The sequence below is a fragment of the Stomoxys calcitrans genome, chromosome 1 (assembly GCF_963082655.1).
Source record: "Stomoxys calcitrans chromosome 1, idStoCalc2.1, whole genome shotgun sequence".
Lineage (NCBI taxonomy): Eukaryota > Metazoa > Arthropoda > Insecta > Diptera > Muscidae > Stomoxys > Stomoxys calcitrans.
Window position 1 is genome coordinate 257,480,974 of NC_081552.1, and position 16,972 is coordinate 257,497,945.

The 16,972-nt window shown below is 38.7% G+C and overlaps 1 protein-coding gene across 1 annotated transcript in view; it reads right to left on the reverse strand.

Annotated features, from left to right (window-relative positions):
- The window catches only part of LOC106087174 (uncharacterized), a 97,166-nt gene that overhangs the window by 51,678 nt on the left and 28,516 nt on the right, over positions 1-16,972 (reverse strand). The window contains 1 exon segment of the mRNA XM_013252135.2: positions 12,048-12,822. Within this exon segment, the coding sequence (XP_013107589.1) occupies positions 12,048-12,239 (192 nt within the window). The 5' untranslated portion in view covers positions 12,240-12,822.

Below are 16,972 nucleotides of genomic sequence, written 5' to 3' on the forward strand. Positions count from 1 at the left end.
CAACCCAATATATTCTAGATCTCGTTATTCTAAATCGATTTAGCCATGATTGTCCGTCTGTCCGTCCGTCTTTCCGTCTGTCTGTCGAAAACACATTAACTTTCGAAGCAGTAAAGCTAGGTGCTTAAAAACTTCCTATTAGTAGGTCGTGGATCATATCGGTCCATGTTTAGATATATCTGACATATAAAACTACCTTGGATCCTAACTTTTTGAGCCTCTAGATGGAGCAATTCTTATCCAATTTTGCATGAAATGTTTTGCTTTGACTTTCAACAACTATGCCAAGTGTGGTCTAAATCGGTGCATAACCTGATACAGCTCCCATATAAACAGATCTCCCGATTATAGTTCTTAGCCATTTGGAAGGATAAGAATTGCTCTAGACGGAGCAATTCCTATCCAATTTTGCATGAAATGTTTTGCTTTGACTTCCAACAACTATGCCAAGTATGGTCTAAATCGGTGCATAACCGGATATAGCTCCCATATAAGTGGATCTCCCGATTATAGTTCTTGAGCATTTGGATTTGGCGCAATTCTTATACGATTTGGCTGAAATTTTGTAAAACGACTTTTCTTATGACCTTTAACGTGCTTGCCAAATATGGAAATATCGTCTTAATCTTTCCATTAGCTCATATAGCTTCCATATAAACCGATCTCCTGATTTTACTTCTTGAGCCTCTACAGGGCGAAACTTTTATCCAGTTTGGATGAAATTTTGCATAATGAATATTAGCTCCAACATTAAGCTCAAGTATGGCCTAGCCCATATAGCATATCAATTCAGATCCATTATTCTCTGTTTGCATATAAAGAAATACCAGGCAAAGAACTTGGCAAATGCGAACCATGGTGGAGGGTATATAAGATTCGGCCTGGTTGAACTTAGCACACTTTACTTGTTTCTGATGTTCACGGCGGCAAGGTAATTACCTCACAAATGTCGCCAGTAACAACCACTGAAAATATTTTCTGATACTTTCACCGGGATTCGAACCCATGCATTTAGCTTCACAGGTGATCAAGCAAACCTTTGATCTACGGTGGCTCCATCTGGCCCAACACAGGTATAGACTTAACAAGTAAAAGCGCTAAGTTCGGCCGGGCCGAATCTTATATACCCTCCACCATGGATCGCATTTGTCGAGCTCTTTTCCCGGTATCTCTCTTTAGGCAAACAAAGGATAAAAGAAAAGAATTGCTATGTTATTGGAACAATATCAAGTTATGGTTCATTTCGGACCATAATTGAACTGAATATTGGAGCCCATAGTAAAAGTCATTGTGTAAAAATTCAGCCAAATCTTGTAAGAATTGCGCACTTTAGGGGATGAAGAAGTAAAATAGGGAGAACGGATTTGTTAAAGGTCATGAGAGAAGCCGTTGTACAAAATTTCAGCCAAATCGCATAGAAATTGCGCCATCTAGAGGCTCAAGAAGTCAAGACCCCAGATCGGTTTATATGACAGCTATATCAGGTTATGTACCGATTTGAATCATACTCGGCACGGTTGTTGGAAGTCATAATAAAACACCTCATGCAAAATTTCAGCCAAATCGGATAGGAATTGCGCCATCTAGAGGCTCAAGAAGTCAAGACTCAAGATCGGTTTATATGACAGCTATATGAGGTTATGGACCGATTTGAACTATTCTTAGTACAGTTGTTAAAAGTCATAACGAAACACGCCATGCAAAATTTCAGCCAAATCGTATAGGAATTGCGCCCTCTAGAGGCTCAAGAAGTCAAGACCCCAGATCGGTTTATATGGCAGCTATATCAGGTTATTGACCGATTTGAACTATTCTTAGCACAGTTGTTGGATATCATAACAAAATACTTCGTGCAAAAATTCATTCCAATCGGATAGGAATTGCGCCCTCTAGAGGCTCAAGAAGTCAAGACTCAAGATCGGTTTATATGACAGCTATATGAGGTTATGGACCGATTTAAACCATACATGGCACAGTTGTTGGATATCATAACAAAACACGTCGTGCAAAATTTCATTCCAATCGGATAAGAATTGCGTACTCTAGACGCTCAAGAAGTCAAGACCCAAGATCGGTTTATATGACAGCTATATGAGGTTATGGACCGATTTGCGCCATACTTAGCACAATTATTGGATATCATAACAAAACACGTCGTGCAAAATTTCATCCCAATCGGATAAGAATTGCGTACTCTAGACTCTCAAGAAGTCAAGACCCAAGATCGGTTTATATGAGAGCTGTATCAAAACATGGACCGATATGGCCCATTTACAATACCAACCGACCTACACTAATAAGAAGTATTTGTGCAAAATTTCAAGCGGCTAGCTTTACTCCTTCGGAAGTTAGCGTGCTTTCGACAGACAGACGGACTGACAGACGGACGGACTGACAGACGGACGGACTGACAGACGGACGGACGGACATGGCTAGATCGAGATAAAATATCGCTACGATCAAGAATATATATACTTTGTGGGGTCTCAGACGAATATTTCGAGAAGTAACAAACAGAATGACGAAATTAGTATACCCCCCATCCTATGGTGGAGGGTATAAAAAACATGGGCAAGGGAAAGACCATAAATTTGACAATTCCTGGCACATTTACTTGTCCTCGTTTCCTTTTCATAGCCATAATTTCTCTTAAACACTTTTTTGAGGATATTTTCCAAAGTCAAATATTTACGAAATTTTCTAGGAATTCTGATTCATTTAAAATCTTACACGAGAAACAAATTTAATTTCATCTAATTCCAATTTGACTTAGTACACCATTAAAATCAATACAAGTCAAAGTTATCGATAACTATAAAACGTTTACAAACTTTTTTATGAGAATCACACATTTTATTCTAAAACAAGCTATTAAATTTCAATAAAGTCATTGTTAAAACAAAGTTTTACAATAATGCTCACTTAAGTATAAATAGATTGTCCTCCCCAAAGTGCCATGGTCCCCTAGAAAAAGCTCCAATTTAAATAGAAATCGCTTCAAATACTCATGTGCATCCACGTACGTTTGTATGTAGCTTTGAAGAATATCTGGAAAAAAAAAAACTATCGGGGCTCCAAAAGCCCCACAGCACTAACCTGCTGAAAAAAAAATCTGACACAATGTTTTTTTCTTTGTATGTTGCCCTGCCGCAAACGGAAGCATGGACATGAAATTCTGACATTTGCCTGTGCCGCTGCTACAACATCACCGTTGGCGGACACATTCTCACAAACACATTGTGCTCAGATGGCAGCAATGATGTTATTATCTAATTTAAATGTTCTTTAACAATTTTGAAAAGCCCTGACTACGAGTACAACCACATGTCAGCATTGGTTTATTAACTTGGTATCACAAGTCATGTAAATGGCCAAGAGAGGTACAGAGTAGGCATGGCAGGGAAAGAGGCAGATCTAAAAAGAGCACCGAGTGCCAGAGCGCTAGAGGAACAAAAAAAACACACACACACACACAGAAATGCAAACTTGGGCATTATTTCCTCTTCATTCGTTCAAACAGCACAGCTGCCTGACTACACCGAAACAAATAAAAATCGGTTTCAATCACGAAATTACTTGATTCGATTAATTTATTGATTGAAATTGCTTCAATCACGAAAATGATAATATCAATCACAGTTTTTGAAAAAGGTGATTGAAAACATTTCCGATTAACAATTAATTAAAAAAATGATTAAAAATTTAACTAAAAAACTATTGAAATTTTCGATGCATCCAATTAAGTTTTTAATTGGATCAATTAAAAATGTAATTGGAAATATGGAAAATATGCTAATATTGTATTACAATGTTTGCGAAAAGCGCGCTGTATAGGACGCACCCTCTATTTCGATGCAACATGGCTAACATATGTAAAACTCCTGGAACACGAATTTTGAGGTTTATGTTTGGCTACATGATCACTCCTTAGAAACAAGACACCTACGGGAATTTTTCCAAAACTTAAACGAAAAATATTGTTTCCCGGATCATAAAAGAAAAGAGTAGCTAGGCTGTAACTACATGATATACACCCATTGAAGAAGTAAACCCAATAGCAAATCATTTATCTAGAATATATTATAATTAGATCTATGCTAAAGAAGCTGTTATGCATTTAATATGGATATTGAAGATAAGAATGGCGGCCAAAAAAAATAACCCAGTAAAAAGGCGTTAGGTTCGACCGGGCCGAACTTTGGCCTGGGCATGTATGTATATATGTAAACCACAATTCCTCAAAGTCCGGTGAAAAATGCGTATCTTATGCCCCATAGGAGCTATATCGAAATATATTCCGATTTGGACCAAATTCTAATTAGTACAAGTCATTGTTCAATTGTGTATAACCAAATATTGGTCTTTTTACTACCTATATCTAAATATAAACCGATGTGAACCGTATGCGACACAGATGTCAAGAAGCCTAACATAAGTCACTGTATCAAGTTTCAGTGAAATCGGATTATGAATGCGTCTTTTATGGGGCAAGACTTTAAATCGAGAGATCGGTCTATATGGCAGCTATATCCAAATCTGGACCGATTTGAGCCAAATTGAAGAAGAAGGTCGAAGAGCCTAACTTAACATACTGTATCAAATTTCGGCAATATCGGACAATGAATGCGCCTTTTATGGGCCCAAACCTTAAATCGAGAGATCGGTATCAAATTCCAGTGAAATCGGATTATGAATGCGTCTATTATGGGGCCAAGACTTTAAATCGAAAGATCGGTCTATATGGCAGCTATATCCAAATCTGGACCGATATGAGCCAAATTGAAGAAGAATGTCGAAAACTGTCCCAAATTTCGGCGACATCGGACAATTAATGCGCTTTTTATGGCCCAAAAACATTAAATCGAGAGATCGACCTGTATGGCAGCTATATCCAAATCTGGACCGATATGAGCCAAATAAAAGAAATATGTTGAAAGGCCTAAGACAACTCACTGTCTCAAATTTCAGCAAAATCGGATAATAAATGTGTCTTTTTTGGGCCTAACACCCTAAATCGGAGGATCGGTCTATATCGCAGCTATATCCAAATCTGAACCGATCTGGGCCAAATTGCAGAAAGATGTAGAAAGGCCTAAGACAACTCACTATCCCAAATTTCAGCAAAGTCGAATAATAAATGTGGCTTTTATGGGCCTAAGACCCTAAATCGGAGGATCGGTCTATATAGTAGCTATAACCAAATCTGGACCGATCTGGGCCAAATTAACGAAGGATGTCGAAGGGCCTAACACAACTCACAGTCCCAAATTTCAGCAAAATCGGATAATAAATGTGGCTTTTATGGGCCTAAGACCCTAATTCGGAGGATCGGTTTATATGGGGGCTATATCAAGATATAGTCCGATATAGCCCATCTTCGCACTAAAGGACAAAACAAGAATCTGTGCAAAGTTTCTTCTCAATATCTCTATTAATTTTAAAGACTGTAGCGTGATTTCAATAGACAGACGGACGGACATGGCTAGATCGTCTTAGATTTTTACGCTGATCAAGAATATATATACTTTATAGGGTCGGAAATGGATATTTCGATGTATTGCAAACGGAATGACAAAATGAATATACCCCCATCCTTCGGTGGTGGGTATAAAAATAATTGCTTTAATTAATATTTTATTGAAAAATTCCCAAACTTCAATCACGATCGTAATTTAAAACAAGTAAAAGTGTGCAAAGTTCGGCCGGGCCGAATCATATATACCCTCCACCACGGATCGCATTTGTCGAGTTCTTTTCTCGGCATCTCTTCTTAGGCAAAAAAGGATATAAGAAAAGATTTGCTCTGCGATAGAGCGATATCAAGATATGGTCCGGTTTGGACCACAATTAAATTATATGTTGGAGACCTGTGTAAAATGTCAGCCAATTCGAATAAGAATTGCGCCCTTTCGGGGCTCGAGAATAAAATAGAGAGATCGATTTATGTGGGATAATTGCGACCTCTAGAGGCTCAAGAAGTCAAGATCCCAGATCAGTTTATATGGCAGCTATATCAGGTTGTCAACCGATTTGAATCTTATTTGACACAGTTATTGCGAGTAAGAATAAAATACGTCATGCTAAATATCAGCCAAATGGAATAGGAATTGCGCCCTCTAGAAGCTCAAGAATCAAGTCTCCAGATCTGATATAGCAGATCTCCAGATGACAGCTATATCAGGTTATAAACCGATTTAATCCATACTTGGCACAATTGTTGGATATCATAACAAAATACGACGTGCAAAAATTCATTCAAATCGGATAAGAATTGCGCCCTCTAGAGGCTCAAGAAGTCAAGACCCAAGATCGGTTTATATGACAGCTATATCAGGTTATAGACCGATTTGAACTATACTTGGCACAGTTGTTGGATATCATAACAAAACACGTCGTGCAAAATTTCATTCCAATCGGATAAGAATTGCGCCCTCTAGAGGCTCAAGAAGTCAAGACCCAAGATCGGTTTATATGACAGCTATATCAGGTTATGGACCGATTTGAACCATACTTGGCACAGTTGTTGGATATCATAATAAAACACGTCGTGCAAAATTTCATTCCAATCGGATAAGAATTGCGCCCTCCAGAGGCTCAAGAAGTCAAGACCCGAGATCGGTTTATATAGCAGCTATATCAAAACATGGACCGATATGGCCCATTTACAATTCCAACCGACCTTCACTAAAAAGAAGTATTTGTGCTTAATTTCAAGCGGCTAGATTTACCCCTTCGGAAGTTATCGTGCTTTCGACAGACAGACGGACGAACATGGCTAGATCGACATAAAATGTCGCGACGATCAAGAATATATAAACTTTATTAAATATTTCGAGCAGTTACAAACAGAATGACGAAATTAGTATACCCCCCATCCTATGGTGGAGAGAATAAAAAAAACTACGGATTTAATTAAAAAATGATTGATTCAATTTATTTTTTTAATTGAAACCCTTTTCATTTCCGATGAAATTTTTAATCAAAAAAAATTTTCCTCATTTTTTTTTTCTGTGCAGTCAGCCACCATACACAAAGTCTCTCGCAGGCGCACACACACACATTCACACATTGAAACAAAAAAAACACTCAGCTTGAATGGTGCTCTCGGTTTAGCCGTGCCTGTGTGCGGTAGGTTGTTGGATGGAAATTCAAAGGCGCTTGCAAATTGCTTACTTTTGCACTATTCCTTAAACGTTTCCGAGAGGGCTATTTATCCGTGCTACATGTGTGGCTACATACAAACATCTTCATAAGGAAATCACACACACATACACACACATGTACTTTTTATATTGTGTAGCATGAGCATGATTGTGGGTTAATTTTATTTTGTGGGTGTTTGTGGTACGCTTAGAAAATAACAATGACCAAAATTAGTTAACTTAAAAAAACTAAATTGAGGTTCATTGCATTCATTTTGTTTTGTTTTGGCTTTTGAATTAAGTTAAATTAAAGATGAATTGAAAGGAATGTACATTCCTTTTGTTAGTTTATATAAAAATTGCAAACGTTTAAAAGTAAAGTGCATAAAAAGTAGAGTTACTACACATTTACTGGAAATTTAATAATGATAGTTAGTCAAGCCATGCGTTATGTTGTGAAAGCTGAATTTTAGTTGAAATATTAAAGGAAATCAATTTTCCATAAAATTTTTATTTTAAAGTGAACTTTTTAAAATCTTGTTCATATCCAAATGAACATGAACTTGACCATTTCATTAAGGAACAGGGGCAAATATCCCACTTATCAATTAGTGCCGTCTTATTCAAGTTAATGCTCAATGATAAGGGACTTTCTTTTTATAGCTGCGACAGAACGGCATGCCGCAGTGAGGCACCTCTTTTGGGGAAAAGTTTTTGCATGGCTGCGATACCATTTTTTTTAAAGGCACAGCTCCTCAAATATATCGCCAGCATTAGGAGGGATAACAATCGCTGAAAATTGTCTGATGTTCTCGCCAAGATTCGAACCCAGGCGTTCAGTGTCATAGGCGGACATGTTAACCTTTGCGCTAGATAGCTTCCGATTTTTTTCTTATGAACATTTAAAAAAAATATTGGATTTCCATAATTACAGTCGGGCCTCGATTATCCGGGAATCTCCATCATCCGGGAGAGAAAAGATATTTTTGTCTTTTTTCTATTAACTTTATTATACGTGATTACCCCTATTATCCGGGATTATAAGTACGATTTACAACTGCAAATTTGCAAATTTTCCCACTCACATTACATTAAGGAATAGGGAGCAAATTTCTCACTTTTCAATGAGTGCTGTCCGATTGAAGTTTAAGCTCAATTATAAGGACCGCCATTTTATAACCAAATTCTTCGACACCTCTTTGGGGAGAAGTTTTTACACGGCTGCTATCTCCCAAATGTCGCCTACATTAGAAGAGGATAACCACCGTCGAAATTTTGCTAATGTTCTCTCCAGGATTCAAACAAGGGCGTTCTGCGATATAGGTGTTCATGCTATCTTCTGAGCTACCGTGTTCATCGATTGCCTTTGAAAATGAAACAAAACGAAACTAGAAGTTTGTCTAAAAGCTGTTTGGTATGTCATGATGAAGCACTCATAGGTGCGTATAGGATGCCGAAGAGAGACCAACTTCTTTGTTATGTGTACAAGTGCAATGCGTTAGTTATTGGAAAAAGATCTCGGCCAAGAGTTTTAAAAAATATTCACAAACTTTCAGTTCTTTATAAAGCCAATATACGAGTTTGCTTTCACAACCATTTTGCTCCCAAAACAAGAGATCATAAGATGAAAATTGGTCTCAAAAATGATGATAGCAAAATTCTTCTGTTAATAGACAACTAACTGGCTCAATCAAACGTAAATGATTTCAAATCTGAAAATGTTATTTGAAAGTTTGTTGCACCGAATTGCACTCCTTTAAATCATCCAATAGACCATGGTGTAATACGGAGCTTTAAATTCATTTCGTTAAATATTGTGCAAAGACTACTCATATCATTCGATGTTGTGTCTCATTATGGAATTATTGATATGGCAAATGTCACAGATAAGATGAATCTGATGGTGATATCTCGCCCAAAAACATGCTTAAAGAAGGCTAACTATACATGCCTACTTTTAATTGTATCCACCACCGAAGTATGGTGGTATATTCATTTTGTCATTCCGTTTGCAACACATCGAAATATCCATTCCGACCCTATAAAGTATATATATTCTGGATCAGTCCATAGGCAGGTTAAGTTCGCAAATGGGCTACATCGGACTATATCTTGATATAGCCTCATATAGACCCATCCGCCGATTTAGGGACTTTGGCCCATAAAAGCCATATTTATTATCCGATTTTATTGAATTTTGGGACAGTTAGTTGTGTTACGTCACTCGACATCATTCATCAATTTGGCGCAGATCGGTCTAGATTTGGATATATCTGACATATAGACCGATCTCTCTATTTAAGGTCTTGCTCCCATGAAAGGCGCAATTATTGTCCAATTTCGCCGAAATTTGGGAAAGTGAGTTAGGTTAGGCACCTCGACATGTCTCTGGAATATGGCACAGATCGGTCCTGATTTAGATATGGCTGCCGTATAGACCGATCTCTCGATTTAAGGTCTTGGGCCCATAAAAGGCGCATTTATTGACCAATTTTGTCGAAATTTGGGACAGTGAATTAAGTTAGGCACCTCGACATGTTTCTGGAATATGGCACATATCGTTCTAGATTTGGATACATATGACATATAGACCGATCTCTCGATTTAAGGTCTTGCTCCCATAAAAGGCACATTTATTGTCCAATTTTGCTTAAATTTGGGACATTGAATTAAGTTAGGCACCTTGACATATTCCTGCAATATGGCGCAGATCGGTCTAGATTTGGATATATACGACATATAGACCGATCTCTCGATTTATGGTTTTGGGACCATAAAAGGCGTATTTATTGTCCGATGTCGCCGAAATTTGGGACGGTGAGTTGTGTTAGGCCCTTCAAAAACCAATCTCAATTTGGCTCAGATCGGTCTAGATTTGGATATAGCTGCCATATATCGATCTCTTGATTTAAGGTTTTTGGCCCATAAAAGGCGCATTTATTGTCCGATTTCGCCAAAATTTGAGACAGTGAGTTATGTTAGGCCCCTCGACATGTTTCTGGAGTATGGCACAGTTCGGTCTAAATTTGGATATAGCTGCCATATAGACCGATCTCTCGATTTATGGTTTTGGGACCATAAAATGGGTATTTTTTGTCCGATGTCGCCGAAATTTGGGACAGTGAGTTGTGTTAGGCCCCTCGACTTATTTCTGCAGTATGGCACAGATCGGTATAGATTTCGATATAACTGTCATATAGACCGATCTTTTGATTTAAGGTCTTGGGCCCATAAAAAGCGCATTTATTGTCCGATTTCGCCGAAATTTGGGACAGTGAGTTATGTTAGGCCCCACGACATGTTTCTGGAATATGGCACAGTTCGGTCTAAATTTGGATATAGCTGCCATATAGACCAATATTTTGTTCCACAAAATTGAACAATGACCTGTGGACCACTCAATGTGCGTGTCAAATTTGGTCCAAATCGGACCGTTTTTCAGTATAGCTGCTATGGGGGCATAAATTATACATTTTTCACCGGATTATGACGAAAGGTGGTTTACATATATACCCGATGTGGTGGGTATCCAAAGTTCGGCCCGGCCGAACTTAACGTCATTTGACTTGTTTACTATTGGGTTGCCCAAAAGTAATTGCGGATTTTTTAAAAGAAAGTATATGTATTTTTAATAAAACTTAGAATGAACTTTAATCAAATATACTTTTTTTACACTTTTTTTCTAAAGCAGGCTAAAAGTAACAGCTGATAACTAACAGAAGAAAGAATGCAATTACAGAGTCACAAGCTGTGAAAAAATTTGTCAACGACGACTATATGAAAAATCCGCAATTACTTTTTGGGCAACCCAATAGTTTTTTTTCCATTTTTTCCCACTGTGCGACGGTGGGAATATAAATGGTTTCAGGTTAATGGATTTTGCCGTACCAAAAAACATGGTAGTTGACAACACAAGGTGTGAACACCATGATATTCACAAGGCCACCATGTGGTCCTCCAATGAAGAAATCTAATTGATCACGTTCTTATAGCTGGGAGAAGTTTATTCGGCGTATTAGAAGTACGAACGATCTGAGGAACGAACATAGATTCAGATCATTACCTTGATGCAGCAAAGGTTCAAACCCTTCCAACGTGGCGAGAAAAGTATGGTCGATAACTGCAAACGCAACAGATGGCAATGGTTAACTTCACTCGACTGACCCGATTCAAAACACTGCTTGCTTCGATGATATAGTGGCATAATCATAAACTATTCCCCAAATTCGTACTTGGATACCAGAAGACTTCCCCCAAGAAACCCATAGTACATACCGGTACGCGAGAATGCGGCGTACATAGATACCAGACTTGGATACCAGAAGCCTTCCCCCAAGAAACCCATAGTACAACCTAAACGCGAGAATGCGGCGTACATAGAAACCCTAGAATTCAGGAGTCAAAAGGAATTCCAGAAATTCTATTGCCCTTTTCTCTTTCCTACACAAAATTTTATAAGAGTTTGATGTTCAATTCAGTTTGTTAGCTTATTCTCCCATAAATTCTGTCTATGCATGTGCCCATTCTGTCTCTAAGTGTAGCAGTTAAGACAGATCACTTGTTTGAGTGTAAGAGTAGTATCCTTATCTAATGTCTTAATTATGTATGCATGTTTATAATCTCATAGACCCCACAACACTCAGTGTACACAGCATGTCTCCTATGCCTACTTTGACTCAAATGCATACTAAACTACAAACAACCACAAGGGCCACGGCAAGTGTTATCATTATAATCATAATAGTTATCAAAATTATTATTACAGAGATTATCATAATGCCCTGCAACGTAGAGTGGTACTCTTCAAATCATATCATCTTAAATCGAGTACACTTTGCCATGTAATAGCCCAATTGAGAATAGGATTTTTCAGCAATCTGTCAATCAATCAATTATCACACTTACCTTTGATGGCCGATCAATTTGGCCCAGGAAAAATGTCAGCAATGAAATAATGATAAAATTAACGCCACCAGCAAAGTCAGTTAATTTATCCAACTGCAGTATGGAATTGATGAGAAAGAAGAATATCTGCATGCTGACCGTCACAATGGCACTGATGGCATAATGGTCATAATCCAAAATATTGATGGCCATCTTTGAATGTTTCTCCTCCAAGATGCTCTCACTCTCTTCTGTTATAGGCTGTAGTTATAGAGGACAGGGGGCTATTTGTGTGAGTATGTTTTAGTGTGAGTGTGTGTGTGTGTGTATGTTTGAGTGTTTTTGGGCAGTTTTACTAAGTCGTGTGGGCTACAGTTTTGTAATCCTTGCAATTATTGTTGTTTATATTGGCTTTTGTTGCTTTTGTTGTTACTTCGCTTGCTGTAACTCTTGCTTTCACCTCTGCAGATGCTTCCGCTACGCCAGTTTAGTGGCGACTGTTTCCACTTCAATAATTGCTATTAATGTGCTTCGTTTACGATGTCGGCTGTTGCAGCAGCTTCTGTTATGGTTTTTTCGTTTTTGTCGAGCGCAAGAGGCAACAATAACGTCGTCGTCGTTGTTGTCTTTGTCCCTTGTTGGAGACAACATCAGATGCACTTGGATAAAATTTTGTAAAAATTTAAAATCTCATTTTGAGCAATTAATTGCACAGCTTCTTTTTCTGGGGGTTGCATTTTAACGTAATGATATTGGTACGCCTTTGCTGTCGCAGTTTGCATTTATTTCCAATATCCTGTCGAAGAAAAAACGAAAAAGAGAAGAGTTAAAAAATGGTCCTCACATTTGCTTTAAATGCATTGTGTTTTTGTTTACACATTTTTTTTCTCCTCTCACAATGGCTCAATAAAAAGATTGTGTACGTTTAGCAATATGGCTATACGGTTGCACGCGTGTACATTCACATTCATTTACATATTAGCTCATGTGTAAACCTTAAGGTGGGGCAGATGGTATGGTATGCAACATTTAATGAGATGAAATTTAATAAGAATGTATTGCCAAACATTTTGGAGGCTTTATCTGCCACTTAAACAGAATCATGAAATAAAATCCACAAATTGTTCATAATCAGCTACTGGGCATTAAATTTTTTAATGATATCTCACTTACAATCAAAATATGATTATAAATAGTTCATCAGCATCATCAATTTTTCCCATAATCGAATCTCAAACATTTTGTGCACCAGAAATGAGACAAAACAATACGTGACTTTTGGTAAAATTGGTGAAAAATACTTCTATGAAATCAATGATTGTTGCCTGAGTCATGTTCAAATGAATGGCCTTGCAAATGGGAAAAATTTATTTCTATTAACTGTTGAATATTGACAAGGAACAAGGCTTATGTTAAGTTAAGAGCATTTACAACCAGTAAGGAAGGGCAAAAGTCTGGCAGTGTCCATTGCATAATACCCTACACCTACCCTATAAGTACAAAGTGGGAGCTATATCCAGTTTTGAACCAATTTTGATGGACCTCGGCGGATGTTTTCTGATGGTGATGATTAAGCAATCCGTGTTCAAACTGTAATAACTACTGTTGACAAACTACAACATTAATGAAAATTACCCAAAATCTAAGGAACATATATATGGGAGCTATATCTAATTCTGAACCGATTTCGAACAAACATCTCAGATAATTTGGTAGTCGTCGGGGAAAGCGTTGTGCAAAATTTTGGCAATATTGGTCAATAAATGCGCTTGCAGTAATCCTAGAAGTGAAAATCGGACGATATACATATATGACAGCTATATCTAAATCTGGGCCGAACTCTATAAAATTCACCAGTAATGTCAAGAGTCATAAGAAAATCCTTCCTATGAACACTTAAGTGCAATATTTCTCAAAATCAGACGAATATATACATGGGAGCTTTACCTAAATCTGAACGGATTTCAAGCAAACTTCTCCGATACTGTGGCAGTCATCGTGAAAAGTGTTTTGTTGGCAAGATCGGTCAATAAATGCGCTTGCTGTGACTCAAAAAGTTAAAATCGGACGATGTATAGATGAGAGCTATATCTAAATTTGAACCGATTTCCATGCTATTCACAAGTTATGTCAAAAGTCAAGAGAAAATCGTTCCTGCACAAATGACAATTTTATTGCAATATTACTGCAAATCAGACGAACATATATATAGGAGCTATATAATCTGAACCGATTGCGAGAAAACGTTGAACGAAGTTTTGGGAAGATTGATCAATAAATGCGCTTGCAGTGGCTCTAGGAGTGAAAATCGGGCGATATATATATGAAGGCTATATCTAAATATGAACCGATTTCAATGAAATTCATTCGTAATGGCAAAAGTCAAGAAAAAATCCTTTCTGCCAAATTTCGAGAGAATCGGTTAACATATGACCATTTTATTACAATATTACTGCAAATCGGACGAACGTATATAAGGGAGCTAAGCCAGATCTGATCCGATTTTTTTTTCAATTTCAATAGGCTTCGTCTCTAGGTCGAAAAACATGCCTGTACCAAATTTGAAGACGATCGGATGAAAACTACGACCTGTAGTTTGTACAGGTCGTAGTTTTCAGAGAGACGGACATAGCTGAATCGCATCGGAAAGTGAATCTGAGTCGATCGGTATTCTTATCAATGGGTCTATCTCTCTTCCTTCTGGGTGTTACAAGCAAATACACTAAGTTGTAATACCCTGTACCACACGAATGTCGTGCTTATCGCAGATGCCTGCCAACGGCCCAAACCTGTGAGCCCCTAGGCTGAATACAGTGCGTCTACCAACGCCCCCACATGTGATAACCCACACGAGTACCAACTTGATCCCATACATGAGTACCAACTTGACGTGTTCACCTCCTTGGATAGGAGCGGAGCACTACCTAAAACTCCTTTCGATCTATGGGTCACTGCACCCGGTTAAAAACGCAACTCCACGCCGAGCTTATGCTCTACCCGCGATTTGGGTACAAACCACAACCATCATGTTGATCCCTACTGGGGCCTCACCATTGTCAGGCGGGAACCGAAGGTCCAGGGGCTTCTGACACCCGTGGTACCACATTAAAGTCTTCAGTCAGACTTCGTAGCCTTAAAAGAATACTACCAGTTGAACCCCAAACAGTTCCGGACTGGTCACCTGGAAGAAATGAATCGCCCTAAGCCGACCTTAAACCGACCTTAAGCATACAAAAGTATGCACCAAACATACAACAGGACGATATACACAAACACAATCAGGACACGGCAGCCCTCACGGGCTACGCCACACATATCTGCATAAACATGGGACTCATAATCAACGCGGCCACCCTCACGGACCGAACACAACCACAACAGCTACGGGAACCAAAGGTGGGCAAACGCCGCTGCATCAACATGGGCAAGGCAGGTGCCAGGCCATGTCATGCGCAGCACCAAATCACTCGGTCGCGCCAGTACAGCAACACCTTGTTATGGATAACTAGCGTGTATTCATCACTCCACTATGTCTAGTCCGCCTCCTAATAATAACTTCCCGGGAATAGGTGGCCAGCCTTGCAACAGTCGTCTCGTCTTCAAGGGCCCTACTGAAATCCCACACCGCCTCGCTAATCCCCATCGCGCCTAAATCTCTAATGTCTGCATAGTACGGGCATTCCGTCGATACATGCCTCCAGTCCCCAAGTCTCCCACAGTCGCACAGATCAGTCGCGGACAAATTCCTCTGATGCAAAAATGCATTAAAAGAACCAAGTCCCGTCAGTACATTAAATTGGAATTGGATGAATTGGACCAATTAATTTAGTGATTGAAACTGATTTTTAATTTTTACTGTGTATCCGATTCTAGATGTTTGGTTTGTGCATCACACACACACACAGGGAACGACTATAGCTGTGAGCACCACACAGACTGGAACATTGAGGTCCGATCTGTGTGGTGTTCATTGCTGTCACGAGAAGCTTTGTTGCGAGCTACAAAGCACATCCACAGGTTGCAGATAGTGGAATGCTCCATACGTAGTAGCTACAAAGGCAATCGCCGACAATCAGCGATATCGAGCGGAGAGTCTTAGTGAGAGGCCGGGCGTCACCGGCTTTTGCAGAAATACTGAGTGCCTATGACGCTTGATATGACAAGGAGTGTTATTGGCGCCTTTATATAACCAATGGCCACCTTGTTCCCGCGGCAAACGGTTCTTTGGACCAGAATGAGCTCACTCACACACACGGAGATCGGCACCTCCACAAAGAAATGTGGCTACAACAACAACAACAATGACTCCATCTGATGCACTGAAATTATTCTGCACTTGTAGCAAGACAAAATTGTTACGAGATTTCTTGGTAAGGCAACGGCTAAGGCAGTGTGGATATTTGATAAAAAAAATGTACTGTACCACTATAACTGATAATAGAACTGATTGGAACTACAATATCCCTGGTAATAGAACATATAACGATTCGAGACTAAACGACCACGTGGGCATTGGGAAGTACTCTGAAGAATTACGACTGGCTACGCAATCATTCTAGTGTAAATCAATTAGAGATCCTTGCAACTTAAGAAGTTTTGGAATGGCTAAAATAGGCCATACAACATGACATAATTATCTTCTCAGACAGCTATTAAATCTCTGGATAACGTATTTCCAAATACAATGATATGACGGAACAGTTCAAAAAGATATCACGCGAAATTGTATAGCAGATCTCTAGTATCCCTCTGGTGACATGACAAGGGATAACAGATGGTCACAATTTGTGGTTCAAGATTATGTGGCCCAATTTTAACTTGAAGTTAACCGTTTTGCTGTCGTTCACTAGAAAAGAAATCTCACTCTTTTGCCTTAGAAAAAGGTTACTGTTCGATTGAAAAAACATGCATGATAGAGTAAAGGTTGCAAGAAACTATTACTGCAG